The sequence below is a fragment of the Malaya genurostris genome, chromosome 2 (assembly GCF_030247185.1).
Source record: "Malaya genurostris strain Urasoe2022 chromosome 2, Malgen_1.1, whole genome shotgun sequence".
Classification (NCBI taxonomy): domain Eukaryota; kingdom Metazoa; phylum Arthropoda; class Insecta; order Diptera; family Culicidae; genus Malaya; species Malaya genurostris.
The window spans coordinates 200922303-200943548 of NC_080571.1; the positions used below are offsets into that span (position 1 = coordinate 200922303).

Genomic DNA, 21246 nt, shown 5'->3' on the forward strand with positions numbered 1-21246 from the left:
TGTAGTCTACATTTGTTCGACGAATAAATAAATTAATAAAAGTCGTGTGCACTAAATAAAATTAAATATTTGCTATTTACAAAACTTGTTTTGTAACTCTCGATAAGTCGCCCAAGTTCCGCCTTCTACGTTTTAGCTACATATTATTTATTATGCACATTGCTATAGCTTGAATTTGTTCGACAAATTTGTTACATATAAGTTACTGTCATCAAAGTTTAATAACTTCAGATGCTTGTGTCGTTGAATTTATAATTTTGATTAAAAGTCATCTATCAAAATAATCTTCAAAGAAGGACCGTTGAGGACACGTTGTGTGGTTTTCAGTGTCAAAACTTATAATAAAAGCAAAATACTGAACATCTTATTCATTATCGAGCTGTATTTCGTTTCACTTAAATTAGCCTAAACAGAATGTTACATGATAATTCGTATTGGCCGTATAGATTGATAGTACGAATGCATTTAATCCGCCAGTAAGACCCAATCAACATAATATAGTAACAACTTACAGTTTTCAAGATCTAAATTGGCCTTATTTCATCCAATAAATGTGCTTTTTATGATACACTTTGTTTCAAAAAAGGTATTATGTTGTAGTGTTACTACTTTGTTTTGATCGGGCCATTCATGACATCAAAAACTCAAATGCACTTAGCTTATTACGTAGGATCAACTTAACCTAAGAGCCTAAAAGGTAAGCCTTAAAACGAAGATCAATCCCGTCTACAGGATCAACAACGTGTCTATTGGCAAACTTATTAGAATTACATTCAGCAATAGGTTAATAATTTTGCCAAGAGTTCCCAAATGCTCCTTGATGGTTACGCTTTATGCTGTTCTTGTTGTAGACGCTTCCGATACCCTCGAATGTTAGCTGTAAAGAAGATAAGGCGTTAGAGTACTCTGTTTAAGGCATTTTTGCTTGCAAAATGCGGGTTAGCAGACTAGTCAAGTCCCACGAAATTAGCAAACAATCAAAGTATTCTAATGTTACACTATCAATAAACAATGTTCACCTCTTAGGATTACTTGTTAGCAAGAAAATAAACAGCAAGGATACCACAATCGAATCAATTCTTCTCATTTACATTGTATTTTGTTTTTTGTTCGAACCTGGCAACTTCTTTTTTCCCTTGCTTTTGCTTTCGGGTTTGACTGGGACTGGGGTAGTTTCAGCAGTAGGCGTTTCGATTATTTTTTCTTGTTCGACTGTCAACTTCTTAACTTCTTCGGATGATTTAGCGGCAGAACTGTCACCGTCACTCTTATCTTCAACTTGTTTCGTTGGGACTTCACTTTTGGTGCTAGCTTTGATTGAACTCCCATCGACCTGTTCAGCAGGTTCAGCTTTAACTTTAGTTTCCGTTACAGGATTTTCCACAATGGGTTCCGATAATTTTTGAGTATCTGGAATTTTTTCAACGGTAGCCACGGCTGCAATCGGAGCTGCTTTTACCACAACCACTGGAGCTACGTTTTGTTCAACTTTTGAAACATCCTCAACTTTTACCTCTGGCTTTGCTTCAACAATGAACACTTTGGGTTCCTCTTTGTCTGATTTGACGCTGTCACGCTTATCAACGGCCGATTCTGAAAGAACTATATCCAATTTGGCCGGATTGTCAGCCAACTTTTCTGTTTGTTGTTCTGTAGATTTGACAACGGGTGTCTGTTTTACGGAATCAATGTCTTTTAGTTCTACTGGTTCGGGCTCATTCGCTTTTACAACTGATTTCGTTTCTTTATTTTCTTCGATAACTTTTGGTTCCTCAACAATTGTTTTAGCTGGCTCGGGCTGCTCTACAGTTTTAATTATGGCTTCTTCAATCTTTGGTTCATCCTCAACCACTGCAACTGGAATTGTCTTATAAGCAGGCTCTGCTTCAACTTTCGTATATTCCTTGGGTAATTCTTCAACAATTGGAACAATTTTCTCGTCAGTAGCACTTCTCAATTCCTCCTTGACCTCCGTATCCTGATTGATCACTTGATCGCTCTTCAACGATTCTTCGACTGCTTTAGCAAAGGTAAGAACAGGAACTGATTCAATTGGTTTTTCGGGAATAGCACTATCTTCTTGGCGTGAAGTAGATTCATCCGATATTTTACTATCGTCTCCTGCAGTATCGGTCACAACCGGAACAACTTTCTCCTCCTGCTTTTCTTCCGGTTTAGTTTCCACCGGTTGTGAAACAATTGCTACTTTCTTGGGAACTGACGCGTCAATAACCGAGGATGCATCAACAGTTTGATCAACAATTACTGGAGTAGATTTTTCAACTTCGGGATCACTTTCTGCTTTCTTTACTACATAGACAGCTGTTTTTGGGACAACAGCTGCTATCACCGGCTCTGCTTTGATGTCTGCAACTTTGACAGTTTCTATTGGTTTTTCCTTTTGTTCATGAATTTCTGTAATCTCTAGAGTGGCCGGTATCTTGGAAGTTGTCGGTACAGCTTTAACTTCAACATTGATTACGATCTTCTCAGTCTCCAAAACTTCTTCGTCTTTCTGTTCGGTCACCTTCTTTGTGGGCCCTGCAGCCACAACGGGGACCGGGTTCTGTTCCACTACTGGTGCGATTTCGGCCTTCACTGAGTCTTGCGGCATCGGAAAAGCCAGCGAGACAGCGATCACCGTCGCTAGCACCGCAATTCGGAGAAGTTGCATAGCTGAAATGAAAAGATATAGTTCATCAATTGCGAAAAGATTATTGCTTTTTTTTCAATGTATATGTGCAATTGTTATCAAATGTAATTTGTATTGAATATAATTTAAAAACCAAAAAAGAAGAACCATACCAGTACTCCGCTTAGCTTTTACATTAAGCCCATTAACTTGAATTTTTAATTGCAATAGAATTTGGATAATAAATACTACGCATGCGTTCATATAATTCTCGACGATTACACAATAATCGTGCTACTCAGGGTTAAAACAAAAATGTTTATGTATCGACTAAAAACAAATAAATCAATTTACCAGCGAAGCAAATCTGTTTTTCTATGGTTTGGTTGATTAACGGACGTACTTTGTGATTCAATGATTCACGGTTCAAATCGCGGCAGCCACTTTCAGTATTTTTTTTTATTTCAATGAATTTCACGTCATGGAGTTTCACAATTACATAATATTACAATTACATAATATTATGTACGTGAATTTGCATGAACTGCGACTCTTCATTTATGTGCATCTTATAAGATGTATTTGAAACTTTGATGCACAATAAATAAATGAATAAAGTTTCACGAAATCGATTAACGTTACGACGCTATGGCAGATTATGCACGAATATGCTTTTCCGGATAAACTGACGGGATTGGTCGAAGCAACGAAGTGTTAATGTGTTACGTTCAAGTATCTCGGACGGTACTTGATTTTGATTTTGCGACACATAGCTTTGAGATGACAATGAAAAAATACATCAGACAGAAAGAAAACCAAAGCTAGAATCGAGGTGGCTATAAATGCGTCGAAAACAAAATACACCAGGGAAAGAACCTCTAGGAAGCGAATCGGCTGCGGTCAAAATTATGAAATAGTGAAATATTGCTTTGACAATGAGTAAACATGGTTTTCAATAAAGTCACATGGCAAAATATTATGAAATTTGCAGATTACATGGAACCACAATCCATAAGAACCCAATTGGTAAAATCAGTAAATTTTACAAGAATGACCTATATCGATGTCAAACATATTGCGCCTTTACATTACATTGTTTCAGCACTTAAAATTATGACAGAATGAATTCATTATAGGCCTACTGTAGTTTTTCTTCTGCTTTTTTACATACTAATATTTCTATCATGGAAAAGTTTACTCAATGACGTGCTCGAGAACTGTCAACAAAATTGAGACAAAATCTGATTAATTATCCCAAGTACAATTTAAGATCGGTTATGAACTACCATCAACACTTGTAACTGGAAATACCGGACTCCATGAGGAATCAGTTCAAGGGCACCAGGTTGTCAGATAGTCGTTAAACATAATCTAAATCTGCTACGGAAAGAACCAAATTCAAATTCTGATTAGCTGTTCCCATTTAAAATGATACCAAAAAAACAGGGCTACGTTGAGCGCCCGGATGTCATTTATTTTATTTTGACCACGTTCTGTTTTTTTTTTAATTTTAAATCTGCCTGCTTATGCCCACAAAATGGTCTACTAACGACATTCTGGTGCGTCAAGCGAGACATTAAAACTATTCAATAGCGACCCTCATTTTACGAATAAGATGTGTTGCCGGGTTATTACTGAAGTTCAAAGTCTTTCTGATGGTCAAAGCAACCCAGCGATTGAAAATGGACGATTGCAAGATCTTTTGTGTATTTTTAGAGGCGTGTCCAAATCGAGAATCTCACAGTTAATGGATAAAACATCTTAATTCATGAACCACTGACCCGCGATTCCAAACGGCCTTGAAGGACGCCTCTGTTGATGACGTTTTACTGCGACTCGACATTCGGCCTAATAATACCTTTGTTTATCATTTCGACTGCAGCAGCTGTATGCTTCTTTAAATGGTAAGCAACCAAGTTGTTAACTTTTTCTTACATTTGCCTTTTTTGTTGTTGCATACCGACTCGACACTGGGAGAAGCAAGCGAGAGCCGAATTCGCGATGCATAAGCATTATCATCTATGTTATATCATGCCGGCTCATCACATCACGGACAATATGTTGGCGTGATGAGATTGATAGCCCAAATCAGGGGCGACCGCTTTCGACGAGGAACTGTCTTAGATTCGGATAATTTTCGGTTATTGAATTAATTCAAGAAACGTGCGGCGACAAGAAGATGGTAATTGTTAGATTTCGGAAAATTGTTCGTGATATTTATTTTCTGAAAACAAATCGATTTTATAACAGAACCTTATACATTACATATAGACAGACATGTAGTAGAAGATAATTCTCTTATTTTATCAGTGTTTTCGAACAAAACAATTACTCCTTACAGGAAGCTTAAAATTATTTTTTTCAATTCACTAGTATAATAATAAATTAATGGTATCATGAACTCACTCACTACTGTTTTTGCCTTTCTCAATAATCACTGTGAAACCCGACTTTTGAATCGAATTTTGATTTTCATATACCATTTGACTTAATTCATCGAGTACGCAAAATCTTTGTGTGTGTGTGTGTGTGTGTGTGTGTGTGTGTGTGTGTGTGTGTGTGTGTGTGTGTATGTGTGTATGTAAAAAAAATGTGTTCTTGATTTTCTCGGAGATGGCTGGACTGATTTTCACAAACTTAGATTCCAATGAAAGGTCTCTTGGTCCCATAGGTTGCTATTTAATTTTACCCGGTTCGAGAGTAACGGGATAAAACATGAAAAAAAGAAGAAAAAGTGAATTCAGTTTTCTCAGAGACCGCTTAACCGATATTCTTCAACTTAGATTCAAATAAAAGGCCATGTAGTCCCATAGGTTACTATTAAATTCCGTTTAGATCGGACTTCCGGTTTCGGAGTTCTGTAGTGCAAAATGAAGTACTTAGTGGTTCCGGAACAACAGGTTGAGATGTGTTAAAAATTTTAAATCGTCATTCAGAGCGGAAATGCAAAAAACGACGAATTCCTTTTAACTTGGGTCAAATCGGTTAAAAACTTTTTAGTTCTTATTCAATATACAAAGAAAAGTCTTTTGAAGAATCCCTCAGTAATATTAATGAAAACATGAGACGTTCACGGCATACAGCAATCATATAATCATTAGCGTGCCCTGATGCTCAGTTATCTAGTCTGTAAATATATGCACAGCAAGGTTCTTTTGAAAAAAAAACTCAATAGATCAGGTACCGCAAATCCATATTCAATAAACCTCTGTTATCCTCGATCTTATTGTTGTATTTTGATTTTGATGCTGAGTTTTAGACCAATAAATCAAAAATTTCAGTTACCATAGGAAACATTCGAACAAAAAAAAATCTCAGTTACCTCGGGTGTGCCTCGAAGCAGCCTAAAATTATCACTCGCCGACGATTTCAAATTATTTCAACTCAGCAAAGATACTGTTGCATCGTCATTTTTGAAAAAATAAAAGAAAATAATATCAGGAATACTGTAACTTAATTAGTTTGTTATAAATAAACAATTGAAGTTTAAACATTTGAAGTGGAGCCTCGCCTTTCTAAAGTTATTGTAGCGTTGAATACTGAATTTTATAAATAAACGTATTTTTCTGTAAATTTCTTTTACTATAATTTTTTTACTTTATGATAAAAAAAGAACCGAAATTTTCATTTTAAAATTCCCGCGCTTGTCCAATCGGTGAACTTTTATTCTCTCAACGTTGGCAACACTTTTATACACATTCTGTCAAATTTTGACGCATATCGTACGATTAGTTTTTGTTTGGCGTCTGTACAAAGAAGTTGAAAAATTTTCGTGTGGCGATTTTTATAATGGATGGTTTCGGCTCGCCTTCGAAGCGCCATTCGGTCGATTGTTGTGCGGTTCCGACGTCATATTCATAGATCCACACATCATCACCAGTTATGATGCATTCGATGAATGTGGGTTCATTATCTGCGTTGGAAATCATCTCTTTGGCCACATCAACACGACGCTGTTTTTGAATGAAATTCAGCTTTTTTGGCACCAGCCTAGAAGCGACGCGTTTCAAACCCAAAACATCAGTTAAAATGTGTTCGGCTGATCCATAAGAGATGCCCAACAATACAGCAATCTCTCTAATCGGTACAGAACGATTTTGCAATACGATTTGCTTCGCCGATTCAATGTTTTCTTCAGTAACAGATGTTGTTGGGCGGCCAGGGATCTCATCATGATCCAAGCTTGTACGACCACCTTTGAAGCGTTTATACCACTCGTATGCCTGTGTTTTTCCTAGACACGATTCACCAAAGGCCTTTACTAACATTTTCAACGTTTCGGAACACTTAAATTCGTTTGCAACACAAAATTTGATGCACGCACGTTGTTTTAAATTTTCATCCATTATAAAAATCGCCACACGAAAATTTTTCAACTTCTTTGTATAGACGCCAAACAAAAACTAATCGTAATATGCGTCAAAATTTGACTGAATGTGTATAAAAGTGTTGCCAACGTTGAGAGAATGAAAGTTTACCGATTGGACAAGCGCGGGAATTTTGAAATGAAAATTCCGGTTCTTTTTTTGATCATAAGGTATATTGCTGCATTAAAAGCTATTAGTGATTACTTGAAAATTTTAGACATATTTAAAAATTCCGAAAATCGATATATCACGACTTACTCTATCGATTTCGGTTCCGGATATATAGCGATATAAATGGAGTAAGCTGCTTTGTATCACACTTTTTCTATGCTCTCAATTTTCTCAAAGATGAATTAAACGATTATAACAACCTTAAACTCGTTTGGAAGTTTGTATTCATTCATCAAGTTTGAAAATCAAATGGCTAACGCGGTCTTTACCAGAGAAAAAAAACGTAACCGGTAAACTACACATATATGCAATTCAATTGATGGTAAAACCAATTCAACAATCTTGAGCTCGTTTGAAAGCAACTATTGAGTTCGATAAAGATGAAGATCTAAGATCAAATAACTGACACTTCCTCTTCCGCAGATATCAGAATAATAGTATAAGTGATGGAACCGGCTTAACACACTTTTTCTATACGCTCCATTTCGTTGGATATGGCTGAACAATAAACAATCATAAACTCAATGGAGAAAATGTCAGATATGTGCAACTTAGTTCAGAAAATCCGTTCAAGTGTATTGGAATGTAAAAACCGGATGAAAACATTGAGTGTAAAAGCCGGACACAGATTTCGAGATGCAAAAATCGTTTAAAAACATTCTTTTTTTGCAGGAAACTGACAAATATTTTTGAATGCAAAAAACGGCACACAAACTTAACCGAATCTTCATAAGCAAATGATTTTATCCGGTTCGGTTCAACTAGAAGACAAATGTTTTATGAATACGCGAAAACTAAAAATTTTCATTTCAAATTTTCTTTAGTCGGAAGCTAAAATTTCCACCAGTTGATGGTTTTCGCGAGATCACGAAGGTCTTAGGGCTCAATGTTAATTTTGAATTTGAAAAAATATAAACAAATCTTGTTCTTATATTTGAAAACATAAATAAAAAAATAAATTCAAAAAGAATCCTTTACTCTTTCTGTTTAACCTAAACTTCTGAAAACGGCCAAACTTAGTAGGTTAGTTACACTTAGATTAGAATTTTTCAAAAATCAGTGCCATTCAACCGATACACTCTTCAAAATCTCTGAAACCAAATGCATTTCAAGAATCGAATGATATATTATATGCAGTAGAAATTTGGCAGAACATTTTACTTTGTTCTTCCGAAAATCCCTTGTAATGTACACAGCTAGAAAAACTCGTGTACATTTTCGCTTTTTGAGAACGACATATTCGATCGTCAAATATGTCTCATTTTTATAGCTGATTTAACTCATATTTATGTCATTCGGACATATTTTTAAGTGCTGAAGCATGTGCGCTTACACGCCTGTTTGAAATCATTCACGTAAAATTCAGTCATTTTAAGCATTACGTTCTTATGAGTTATGTTATATGTGGATTTGCGTCACCTATAAATTTCATATTTTTTTGCTGTGTAGTCTGGGACAGATTTATTTAGACTCTAGCAAACCAAAGTCTTAATATTACCACAGAGATGATTTCAAGGTGTGTAAGAAATGTAACGGTTGTTTGGCAAAGTGATCACAAATTAGCAAATAACCCACAGAAGCGCTTCGTGCAGCCTAGAGATCGTTTAAGGGCTCTTGTGTTCGAGCTGGCATACTATTCATTCATTATTCATTTGCTGTAAGCTCTGGAGTCAAGGAAGTCATTTAGGACCGTTTATATTCTAACTCTGTCTCATAGACCTCAACTTCACTATGATATGGTTTTATCGAGCATTCGCTAATGACTTCAAGCTATATCATCTGATAAAAGATAATGTGAAGATATGTGATTTTGGTAAGCTCAATTGGATGCTTTTGCGAAATGGTGTTATATACTCAAAATGATACTGAGTGCTTCGTTATGAGCTTCTCCTGAAAGCGCTCAACAATTATACATGACTACCAGAGCTAGAAGAAGTAATTTTCAATGATTCAAAATGACGATAAAAAATGTCACTCTTAGCTTCGCTTGGAAAATATGAGAACCAGATTCATGTCCAGTCAACGACATAAGCGGAACAGTAGTTTCAAAATTGTGTTCTTATTTACCCTTTCAGACATTTCCGATTTCCAGTGCAAACGGTATACTGTGTAGTGTTGATATTCATCCGAAGCTTCTGTAGTAGTTTTGGTTTCCAAATTGGTTCTGGGGTGTAATTACTTAGATTTGTCATATTTTAGACACTTTTTATAGCCAAATGTCACGAATTTTCATTATATAGATGAAAAAATAAGAATTGAAATTTGACTGATACTCCCTGCAGACGTTATTTTGGTTTCGTCTTATCGTAAGGAAACGAGTGACGTCAAGACTTATATTATCTTTTTTTTACAATGAAAGACGAAAATACTTCGTCTCTCTTCGTTTGTGTTGGAAGCGATCATTCACAAATACGACGGTAAAACAACGAATATGAGGCTGTATTGGATACTTTCATTGAGAAAACTCTGATGACTACAATCTCTCGCAAAACGTGAATCCTTTGTAAAGAAAGCAGGAGCTATTCTTGACCACACACTTGATTTCCAAAATCACGTCGATTACGTAATTGTGATTTTGTTGACATACATTGCTTGAAAGCTCTTTATTGTGCAACTAGTACGATCAACTCTTGACATCAAATTGACATCGATCTTGTCGAAGCCATTGAACGTAAATTTAACAGATTCACACTCCCCAATCTACCATGGAGAGATCCATTCAAGCTTCAGAGTTATGAGGATCGCTGCCGGATAATTGTTTTGGAATTGCTTTCTGTTCGAAAGAATGTCACAAGGTTGTTTTCATCGCGGTTCTGATATGCGTATCGACTGTTCTGATCTCCTATGGACATAATTGTACTCCGAGAAAGTAAATTCCATAGCAGACAGTGATCTAAATTAAGTTCTTATGTGCGGTTTTTGCATTTTACCAGTTTTTAAACTATTTTTGGCATCAGCTACGCAGCCTTAGCATACCGCGTGGCAACGATAAAAGCGAGATAAACAATGAAATCGTGCTGCTAATTGATATATCATATTGCTCTTAAATCGCCGACTCCACATGAAAAGCAGGTCATTGAAGCCAGAACTTTATCGGGAACAACACGTCGGTAAGCTTTGAATCCGCTCATAAATCTAGGAACAGATAATCAAATTTGAAGCTTATTTAAATATTTGATTTATTCTCAAAAGATGATCGCGAAACATACATGGTTACATATTGATAGAAGAAATACTGAATCGAGTGTAAAAAATTGATCCACTAAAAGCGCCTGACGTTAGCCGTAAAATGAGCGTCACACTCAAACCTGAACTTCGAAAATACGAATGATTGGTTCATGCATACATCTAAAGTAAAAAAATACTCTATTATGCCAGCTCACTAACCAACTGAATCATGAAAAATTCTCAGCATTTTTTCCTAAAGCTTTAGTCAGTGGCGAGCATTCTTAGTAGCTTTAATTAGCATATGGTAGTCAAACTGGTTTAGTAGAGAACAGCATTGATCTATACAATCGTTTGTATACAAAAACACAATAATAATAACCCGTTTACTAAACACTAATCAGAGCGAAGTCTGAAGTCTGAAATGAAAACTAGTGAATGAATACAAGAGATACGGACAGAGAGACCGGCAATCGAGGGTCCAAACAGTTAGGTACAAAGTACTATGGGGCTCATTCACCGTCTCTTGTTCTCCATGAGAAATCTCCCGTGCCCGACTTTTAGTAATACATGTGCTACAACATCAATAAAGTGCAAACTGCATTCAAAGCTGATGTTGACCGAAAATTCAATGTTTTCGTATGCGACGTTCAGGTGGTTGTTGGGTGAATGAAGGTTCAGATTTTGATTGACGTCGGTTTTCAGGTCTATGGATGAATAAGTGATTGAATTTGGAAACAGACAACAACTTGAGCTAAAATGTATGTTACGAGTTTTCTAAGTAGTATTTTGATTAGCAATTCAGTTGAAGTTGTTCCTTTTGTTGTATCAGTCTGAGCAAAAACTTTGTGACAAAAAGTTAATGTTTTCGGCTCAGAATATGTCGGATATCAGAAACTTGTTGGACCAGTCTCAACTCTACAACGTTGAATTCACGTTTTTTGACAAGAAACGTGTTTCTTTATCGATACAACAAAAAAATTCTCCGCAGAAAACAGTCACATATACGTGCGGCTCGATTCAAGGAGGAGCATCATCAGAGACTGAACAGAAATGTCTACAGTCAACTTGGCAATGGTCAATGTTAGCATCAACTAACTACTGCTATTACAAACAATATTGAGTGATACATTGACCAATGATTACAGTCATTTGATCCTGGCAGTTTGATGCGATAGATGAAGAAAATAATTGTTCTGTGTAAATCACTTTACTTGACTTGGACTAGTCAAACCACAATCGAAGATTGGCTTATGATTTCAAGAAGTGCCAATATCCCAAATACTAATAGAATTTCAAGCGTGGCGGTTTTCACGAAATGAAACGAGATTAAGAAATGTTTCGATTAGCATTTGAATGACATTTTGCGGAAGCTACAGCATAGAAATAGTGTTTAAAAATGATGTGTAACCTTTTCATTAAATTCATAGGATTTTCTTGGCGAATTTAATAAACGTTTTCTTCGCGCTTCGAAACTTTACGTTGTCAAAATGAAACTATCAAAACAGAACCGTTTCAGAAAAATGCATATTTTTGCCGCAATTTATCAAAAACACAAAATCGCGTGCGTTGAGAAATTCGTATATAGACATACATTTTTCATGTTATCAATTCGAAAGCCATCTTTTCTGGTTACAATTTTTAGAAAATCGAAATATTCTTGAGTAGAGAAGAAATTTACAAATACGTTTTCAAAAAAATGTAGATGAAGATTTTTATTCCGTTGGTCCATAACAGTGAAAAAGTTGTCGCTATTTTAGGTATTAGTGATATTTAAGGATATGTATTTCTATGGAAGATTCTTTCAAAATGCACAAAAACATCGCGATTAATACAACGTAGTAAACGATTTCTTCGTTAATAAATCGTTAATGAACGTAAAAATAAATTTCGGTTGCTGCCGCCTTCTACGTTAGTAACAGAATGAGAGGGTGCGAAATGATTTGTATGTCAGAGTAGTCATCACAACACAATTTTGGGTGCAACACGCAAAGTTTCTGTTTCGTTGTATGTGAAAATGACAAGTTTGTTTTTGTTTTATGCCGATGGAATTCTAGTGTAATTCAAACGCCAAGACAATAAAGTTATCATTTACACTTAAGGAAATCGTGTGGGAAGTGTTAAAATTGTTATAGTTGGAATATTTCTATAACAGACAGGAGAGCTTTGTTATCGTTCCAGAACGTTATGGATTTTGAAAGATCGCAACAAATAGTGGAGCAGATGGGGGTAGTGAGCTCCTTATTTCCAACGTATAAGAATTCTGAAAATTGCACGAAGATTTTGAAATATTTTGTTTGAGCCTGTATATTTGTTATCTGTGCTTATACTAGAAGAAGTTTAGTTAAAGCCATGATTAATATGTACAGATTGAATTTTCCGGAATGGATGAGATCATGTGATTGATATTGTAACAACGCGGTTTTTCAGTTATATCGCAGTTGTTCTTCAATTTGAGCCGAATAAAGAACTATTTGTAATATGTGTAATACGAAATGTTAAAAATGGCAAATGTTTTGAGTCAAAAAGAAGTTGGATGTGTAATTTTTATTTTTTTAAAAAGAAGTTGGATGTGTAATTTTTAGCTGTAAGACTTGAATTTAGACAGTTACGGTAGATATTTACAATTTCATATGGGTGGGAAAACCCTGTTTTAATCCACCTAGTTGTGTAATGATGCCTTTCTCACATCAATCATACTATCATATGTAATACTGTGGTATTTTTGAAAATAATTTTGTTCGATTCTTGAAGGAATAACCGGAATCTACTGATAAAGATTACAGATTGGAGCAGTTTTGGTGTTGATTTAGAATTTTTTACGTTGTTTGTTTCGCCTCTTTAAGTGATGGTATAAAATTTTAAACACACTTCACCCTATAATTCCGGAACAGGAAAGAATTCCGTATTGGACCACAGGACCTTTCATTTGAATCTAGGTTTGTGAAAAGTCAAGTCATGACTGAGAAAAGCGAGTGAGATCCATTTGGGAAAATATGACCACTATTTCCAGCTCCCGTCACCATGATAGCCGGAATCAGTTTTTTGGCCGTCTACTGATAATGACTATCGAATGGAGAAGTTTTGAGACCACCTAAGAAAATTTTTCAAGTGCTTGTTTCGCCCATTTAAGTAATTATTACCCTATAATTCTGAAACCGGAAATTGGATCCAGATGAAATTCAATAGCAACCTATGGGACTACAAGGCCTTTAGTTTAAATCGAGCGTAATTGGTAGTGTAATTGGTAAAATCATTTCCCCGGTTAGGAATTAGCTACGGGTTCGAGTTCCATATCTGCGGTAAAATTTTCGCGGTTTTCATTACATCATTGTGTTCATATGTCAGTTTTCCATATGTTTCCCCATTAAATACTGATCATATTAAAACTAGCTCAAGACGGCTCTACGTCTTAACAAAGACTAAAACAAATCGTTGATTTCTGGAATTTTTTCTTCCAAAGAAATATTTGATTTTTATGCTTTATTTTATTAGTAGAATCTTACTCTCTTACATGTGTTGATGAAACACTACGTTATGATGAAAAAAAGTGCCGCCGATACCAAAAAATGGCTTGATGAGTGTTATCCAGACTCTGCACCGGGCGAAGCAACAATTCGTAAGTGGTTTGCAAAATTTCGTACTGGTCATATGAGCACCGAAGACGATGAACGCAGTGGACGTCCAAAAGAGGCTGTTACCGATGAAAACGTGAAAAAAATCCACAAAATGATTTTCAATGACCGTAAAGTGAAGTTGATCGAGATAGCTGACACCCTAAAGATATCAAAGGAACGTGTTGGACATATTATTCAAGAATATTTGGATATGAGAAAGCCTTGTGCAAAATGGGTGCCGCGTGAGCTCACAATCGGTCAAAAACAACAACGGAAAACCATGCTGAAATTGAACGAATTGGGCTTCGAATTGCTCCCTCATCCACCGTATTCTCCAGATTTGGCCCCAAAGACTTTTTCCTGTTCTCAGACCTCAAGAGAATGCTCGCTGATAAAAAATTTAGAAGCAATGAAGAGGTAATCGCTGAAACTGAGGCCTATTTTGAGGCAAAGGACAAATCGTACTACAAAAATGGTATCGAAAAGTTGGAAGATCGCTGTATCGCCTCTGATGGCAATTATGTTGAATAATAAAAACGAATTTTGGCAAAAAAATGTGTGTTTCTATTAAACGATACGAACTTTTCAGCCGAACTGTTAACATATTGTTTGTAGGAGCAAAGCTTTTTTTTAAAGACATTGTCAAGATGCTCCGTTTCAGTGTTATCTTGGAAAAAAAACATAATCAAATCGAAAGCAACATTCGAACAATAAGAGTCGTTCGTTAGTATTTTGAAATCAAAATGTTTTAGCACTCAAAGTTGTGCTGGCACTCTTTACACAGCTATTTCAGATGTTTTATGGATGCAGCGATCATTTGCCTATTTGTGTGTATAGCAAAAAATGTCCACGATAATCGTTTTTTCCGCCACCTGTGGAGCCCACGCTGTAGTAGGATTTTTTGTGTGCAAGTGATATTAAAATTCATCCATTATTCATTGAGCTATGCCTACGCAAAAAAAATGATATTTACACATGTAATTTAATGATAGGGGAGAGTGTTCGGTTACCGGCACCCTTTTTTTAAGCTTATAACTTCTGACTAAGTGCACATTATGCGGACATATGTATATCAATGGAAGGCTAAATTCCCTAGCTAACAACTGAATAATAAACTAATTTGATTCATTTGATTGAAAAAAAATTGTTATCAATTCAGTAAAGCGATAAATTTTAGATATTTTTAAAAAAGGTGTTCGGTTACCGGCACCCCGAGAAATTTCATTAAAAATGGAAATATATAAGTAAAGACTGCAGTTATTAAAAAAAAACACAATTTATTCTTTTTGGAAGAGTTTTTGACAAAAGTCTTCATTGTCTGATGGTGACTTCGCCTTGGCTCTCTTGGCCAATAATTTGGATGGTTTCGACTTTGGTGTTGATTAGGCCGGTCTTCCATCGGCTTCGCGGAATTGAATACGTCGAATTTATTGGCTTCTTATCCACTAAGCAACGTTCAATGGCATTAATCAGTGCATTAAAGTTTATTTTCCTTGACTTTAACGATTTGTTTGAAGTCGCCATGGCTAACAGAACCAGAGAATCAAAGTTTTTACTTATATGACGGATGTATTGAAGCCGTCAAGTAGTCCACGTATTGCAGATACCAGGTAATACAATAAGTTTAGCTAGCAAAAATGAAAAGATCGCGCCAATTTTCAAAAGTCTGTAATTTCTAACGAATGTCTGCAAACGATCGAAGTTTCAAAAATCTGTAAAAAGTCTTTAGGCGAAAAAAGGTTTAACCAGGATATATGATAATTCACAGATCGATTTCACCTCATAAATATTCAATCCCTTTTCGATTGATGCTTTTCAATTCTTGATACTGTAAAAAAGTCATAAAAAATTTTTGTGTTGATTTTCACGCAATTAAAATTTGTTTTAAGCGCAGCTAAAAGTACAAGCGTTTGTTTGCTTTGGTATTCGGCACAAAAAGAACGTGCTGCTATTACACACACATGACATTTGTCGGAATGACGCTATCAGCTTTCCGTCAAAAGTTACGGTGGGGTGCCGGCAACCGAACATCTTTCCCTAATTTGAAATTTGACATCAATTGAATAAAAAATTTGGTTAAAAAACCATCATTGATGTAAAAGTAAATTAGAATGCCATGGTTTTCCAATGAATTATACAACATATTTTAATTTACGCTTAGTTTTGCTTTTAAAGTGAAGATCTGAGGAGTAACTTAATATAAAATTTCCTGTTCCAAATATGTGCATGAAAATAGATGTAAATATTTTTATCTGTGTAGTCTATAGACTAGGATTTTGCAGGCGGTGTGGTTCTGTGTTGCGGAACGAGAAATGCTCGAAATTAATCGGAAATTATGCAGAAAAGTTACGTAGATGGTACAAGTTTTTTCTGGTCCTTATTTTTCGAATATGCCTTGTATACTTTTTCCAGGGTTTCATTGGATTTTAAGTATAGCTTCGAAAGAAGAAACATTGTCTTCGGTAATTTCTCAGTGATTCCATGAAGGTTTCGTCAACTTATCCAAGGAACACTTACCGTGTTTTCTTTGATAATAGCCAATAAATCATCTATCCATATCAGTTTTAAAGAGTAATTGCAAGTCAACGATGTCCAATCGAATTTTAATTTTTACACCAGGCGAAGAAAACAACTTATCTATTTCGTTCACCGTAATGAATAGCAGCATGTACCTAAACATCCAGAATTTAAGAATTTTAAGAATCCATCAAGACCAGGACCTATACGTAGTTTAGAGACTTTTTCTTGAAAGAACTCGTTAAAAACACAAGCCTAGCTTGATTGTAACAAAATAATTTGACTAGAGCGATTCAAGGTTCAGGTATCGATTCGCACTTCGTATCCGTTAGTAAGTTAGTATGTAAGATCCTTTCTTCCATCACATATTACAAGTAGGTTTATAACGTTCCCTACAAGAAATCGCAGAATTGCAGAAGCAAAAGATGTCTTAATGGTACAAAATCAAATCATGTATATAATCGAGCCGTGAAAGTCACCACTTGTGACATAACACTCAAATTAAATATTAACAATTTAAATTTAAATCATATTGCAATAATCAATACACTAAAAAAATTAGACCCCCGGAAAGATGATCTTTAGATTAATATTGAGAAGATATGGGCAATAGCGCATGTAACTAAAGTAATTTCAATGCTTGGCTTTGATGGAACCTGATGCTTTTCACCTCGACTAAGAAAGTACCTTATGCAATAAAAAAAACTTTGACAATCCGATTTATTTATATATTTAATTATGAGTTGTTATCAACTGTTACTGTAAGGATCTTATCTCGGGCATATATAGCAATTAATAATGAATAAGTTATATCCGTGCAATTCAAAGAAATATTGTTCGTGAAAAGCAACTTAAAATGTCAAACATTCAAACAGTCCTTACCGCAGCGAAGAATCCTCGTTTCAGCGTGCAAACTAATATACTATGTTGCCAATATACTGTCGATGCTACCGGTCTCGTTTGTTTTTGACTCACGTATTCTTTTTCGATCAAATTTTTCTAGTCACGCTCACGAAGTTCCGAAGATTGGTCTTATTTGTCCCTTCATTCACAGCTTCGCCGTATTTCTAAATCACTCAAATATCACTTAATCCAATCAAGTGAATCACTTTAGAACAACAAAAAATCGGGAAATTTTCACGCGCACCTACCGTTCGGAAAGGCACCAGACAGCTCTTAACTTAGCGATCAGCTTTGTTCGACTAAACTTGGAGATTGTCTTGAGCTCACTTTTATAGATACTCACCTTGACAGCAGACTCGGCTGCTGGCGATTGTCCGAGAGACCACAGCACTGTTGCTGCTGTTGGTTGTTTCTTCAGTACCAGCGCCGAGCCAAGTATCGGGAGAACACAGACTGTTGGCACGTTCACAGGATAATGCTGCATGTGCTGTAAGGTTCATTTTTGGGCTCATCTGCGAAAATTGACATTTCGATTGAATGAGAAGAAACAACCCGAATATTAGTGATTCAATAATTAGCTTATGGAATATGGTAATCTACTTATGAAGTGGATTACTGTTTGTTACTATCCTCAATGTGATTTCCTCACAGTTATCAGTATGAGTTATTGCTCCGTTGAATCGATCATAAAAGTTGATTTTAGAAATAAAACCATCCTTTATAACACTGCAGAAGTTTTAAAAAAGATTAGAACGATATCTGAACATATTTGTGTTGCATTTTATTAGATGGTTAAAGTACGAAGCTTCCTTTGCTATCACTTGTCACAATCAATAATAATTTCATTAAATTTAGCAACTGTCCCGTTACAATCACATAGTATTTATATTGTGGTCGTTCTACGTGATTCTCTAAACTACCGAAAGCCAATACTTAAAAGAACGGTGTGTTCCACAGCCATAATTTTAGCACCATCGTCCTAAATGAGAAATGAACGCTAAACCTCAATATCACATTTCGTGTGTGACATCTGTTTCCACCTAATGAGCTCTCCATTCCAGATAAATAGGTTATAAAAATAATGTACCAGGAGAAAACATTTTAGCGAATAGCCTAAACAGAACTGGATTCAATATAGAGTGTTAGAACACAACGATCTAGCAGGAACGCAGTGTCATTGTAAATGAAAATTTTTAATTAGAAAGGAGGCCATCGCCAGTCGAAATTTACGGGAACAATATTCAAAATGAGCCCAAGCGCTGTTCCATTGGCAGATCATTCTGTTTGGTACTTGTTTAGCACAATTTTGCGATGTTAATTGATGTAAATGATAGATAAGACCCTATTTGTTGTCATAGGACAGACATAGAGATTATTACAAATGATTTCCTATGCTCTTCAGGAAACAATAAATTGATTCTGAAATTAATACATAGTACTCAACAGTGAAAGAAATAAGAAAATGATTATTATAAACTACTTTAATAAACTTTTTCCACATTTATAATTTTACTACCACATACTTTTCTCGTCTTGAAAATGCCATACAAATTTAGTCAGTTGTGTAAACTCGTCGTTATTGTTTGTACGAGTATGATGTATGATATGAAACTAACGACCTCAAGTAGCAATACAACTGCTTTATTGAAACAGTCTGCCCTCACATTGATCTACCCTCGGTTGATCAATCATTACTCAATGAACATAATCAGCTAGATGAAGGAGCCAAAACGAACTAGATTCTACTTCGCATATAAGATCAAGATACGTTATGTTTAGGAAACTCAATCTGCTTCAAAGGATTATATTTTATGGGTCAGTCACAATGAAAGTTGTTGAGATAGAAATTGGTCCCAAAAATGTTCGGTTTACTGTTTAACTAGTGAACGAATTGTATAAAGACTGACATGTGAAACAGTGAAATGGAAATTTGCGGAAAAGTTACCGCAGGGACGAGACCTAAACCCGTTACTGCTTCTGTCCGGCGAAATCTGAAAAACCATAAAAAACAACAAACAAATCTCAAAATAAGTTTCTGGAAGAATACAGTCTAAGTTATCGACTGGTGATTCGATATGTGGACTGATCTCTTGCGGTAAGGATGCCGTAGTGTTTCTTCCCAAGGAGCACGCTAAATGGCTGTCCTGTATATTCATACTAATTGTGCAACTTATCAAGTTAGTTTATGTTACTATGCTGGTAACTGCTGTGTTATTAAAAAAGCGCATTTTTCTGTGTTGTGCAAAATATCTTGACACTCAGTGACACTCACTAAAATAATAATCAAAAACAAAGTTACGCTCATAGATAAATGACTTATAATGAATAGATTGAGAAACTTATTTGAAAAAAAAATCTCATGTAGTTCAAATCAGCGAAAAAACAATTGTAAAACTCGAACAAATTACTACGTAGTGTAACCAAGAAAAATGTAGAAAAGATTTGTTTTACATTTCTCATTCTTTATAAAGACTATGCAATCACTGTGAAAACTCTACAATCGATGTATGTATGTCCGTGTGTAAGTGACAAATAATGTTATTCTCTCAGAGATGGCTGAACCGATTTTCATGAACTCAGATTCAAATGAAAGATCTTAGGGTCCCATAGGCTGCTATTGAATTTCATCCCGATCCGGTTCTGGAATTACAGAGTGATATTCACAAAAAAATGGAAAAAATAGTTACTCACTTTTCTCAGAGATAGCTGAACCGAGTTTCACACACTTGAATTCAAACAAAAGGTCTTATTGTCCCATAGTTTGCTATTGATTTTTCTTATTTGACTTCAGATTCTGGATTTGCAGAGTAATATGGGCAAATTTATAAGAATCAATTTTCTCGGAAATTTCTTAACCGATTTTCACAAACTAAAATGCAAATGAAAGGTTTTAACATTCTATCAAAAGTCCTAGAAATGTTGCTCCTGATATGACTTCCGGTTCTGGCATTACAACGCAATAAATGAAAACTGTTCAATTATCGAGTATTTTTTTCACAAGTGATGGCAAAATGAGGTGTAAATTTTTATCAGACTTACTGGTGAACTGGTCTAGTTGGCAGATCTTTTCAGTTGGTGGATATATAAACGTACTTCGGGATTACTAGTCCCCGGTTTCCGGTTCCGAAAGCACCGATAGTAGTGAAGAAAAATTCCAAACACGCAACTGACTCCGATTATTCAGCAAAGGCTAAACCAATTTTCACAAATTTTGATTCAAATTGAAGCTCTCATTGTCTTGAAAGATACTGTTCAATTTCATTCAGATCCGGTTTCTGGTTTCGAAGTTATAGGGCGATGAGAGTCAAAACTTTCCAACGAAATGAAGATGCAAATTTTCATACAAAATGACGATGCAAAACCGGTACCCATCGGTACCTGCTGATACGGAAAAGGAAAACACCATCGCCTTTGCCAACGAAGCACACGGTATACTTTGTTTAATTTCATATAGCGTGCAAGGTTGCCACAGTGAAATCTGAATTTTTCAAGAGAAAATCTGTAAATCTGTATCGGGATCAAAATTCGGTATTGCTAATCTGTATATGAAAATGATAAGAAACTTAATCGCAACTAAATGAGTTATTAAATCGAATCTGAAAATGACAGCTACTTTTTGTTTAGAGGTTGCATATTGTAAGGTAATTGTATATCATTTCTTTTTATTACCTTGCATTATGACCAACCATCTTATCAGAAGAATTTTTTGAAAACATAAACAATTACGCTAAAATAATTTCAATAAAAATTAATATAGCTAAACAGTCGTTGACAGATGGAACCATTGGTAGTGTTTACCATCCTTGATATTCTCTTTCATTTAATTTGTATCCACTTGTTAATATTATCCCAAAATCATGATAACGATTCTATT

The 21246-nt window shown here is 35.4% G+C and overlaps 1 protein-coding gene across 3 annotated transcripts; it reads right to left on the bottom strand.

Moving 5' to 3' along the window:
- Positions 1–362: 362 nt before the first annotated feature.
- LOC131427039 (titin-like) lies at positions 363–17663 on the bottom strand. Of its 3 annotated transcripts, none has more exons than XR_009229232.1 (3): positions 17352–17663; positions 1020–2676; positions 363–877 (listed from the first exon to the last, which is right to left on the bottom strand). XR_009229232.1 is itself a non-coding variant. In XM_058589920.1 (3 exons), exons 2-3 carry the CDS (start codon positions 2672–2674, stop codon positions 825–827), a joined length of 1611 nt encoding a protein of 536 aa, XP_058445903.1. In that variant the 5' UTR covers positions 2675–2676; positions 17352–17663; the 3' UTR covers positions 363–824. The 3 variants fall into 3 exon arrangements, 2 of the variants coding, with proteins under 2 accessions (XP_058445903.1, XP_058445904.1); XM_058589920.1 differs by having other exon boundaries at positions 1117–2676; XM_058589921.1 differs by having other exon boundaries at positions 1092–2676.
- Positions 17664–21246: the final 3583 nt, after the last annotated feature.

Bases quoted from the DNA above. Each gene is read 5' to 3' on its own strand.
- LOC131427039 (XM_058589920.1), bottom strand. From the start codon at position 2,674: ATGCAACTTCTCCGAATTGCGGTGCTAGCGACGGTGATCGCTGTCTCG. The intron at 878-1,116 runs GTTCGAACAAAA...TCTTCTTTACAG, and splicing joins GGGAAAAAAGAAGTTGCCAG to CTAACATTCGAGGGTATCGG.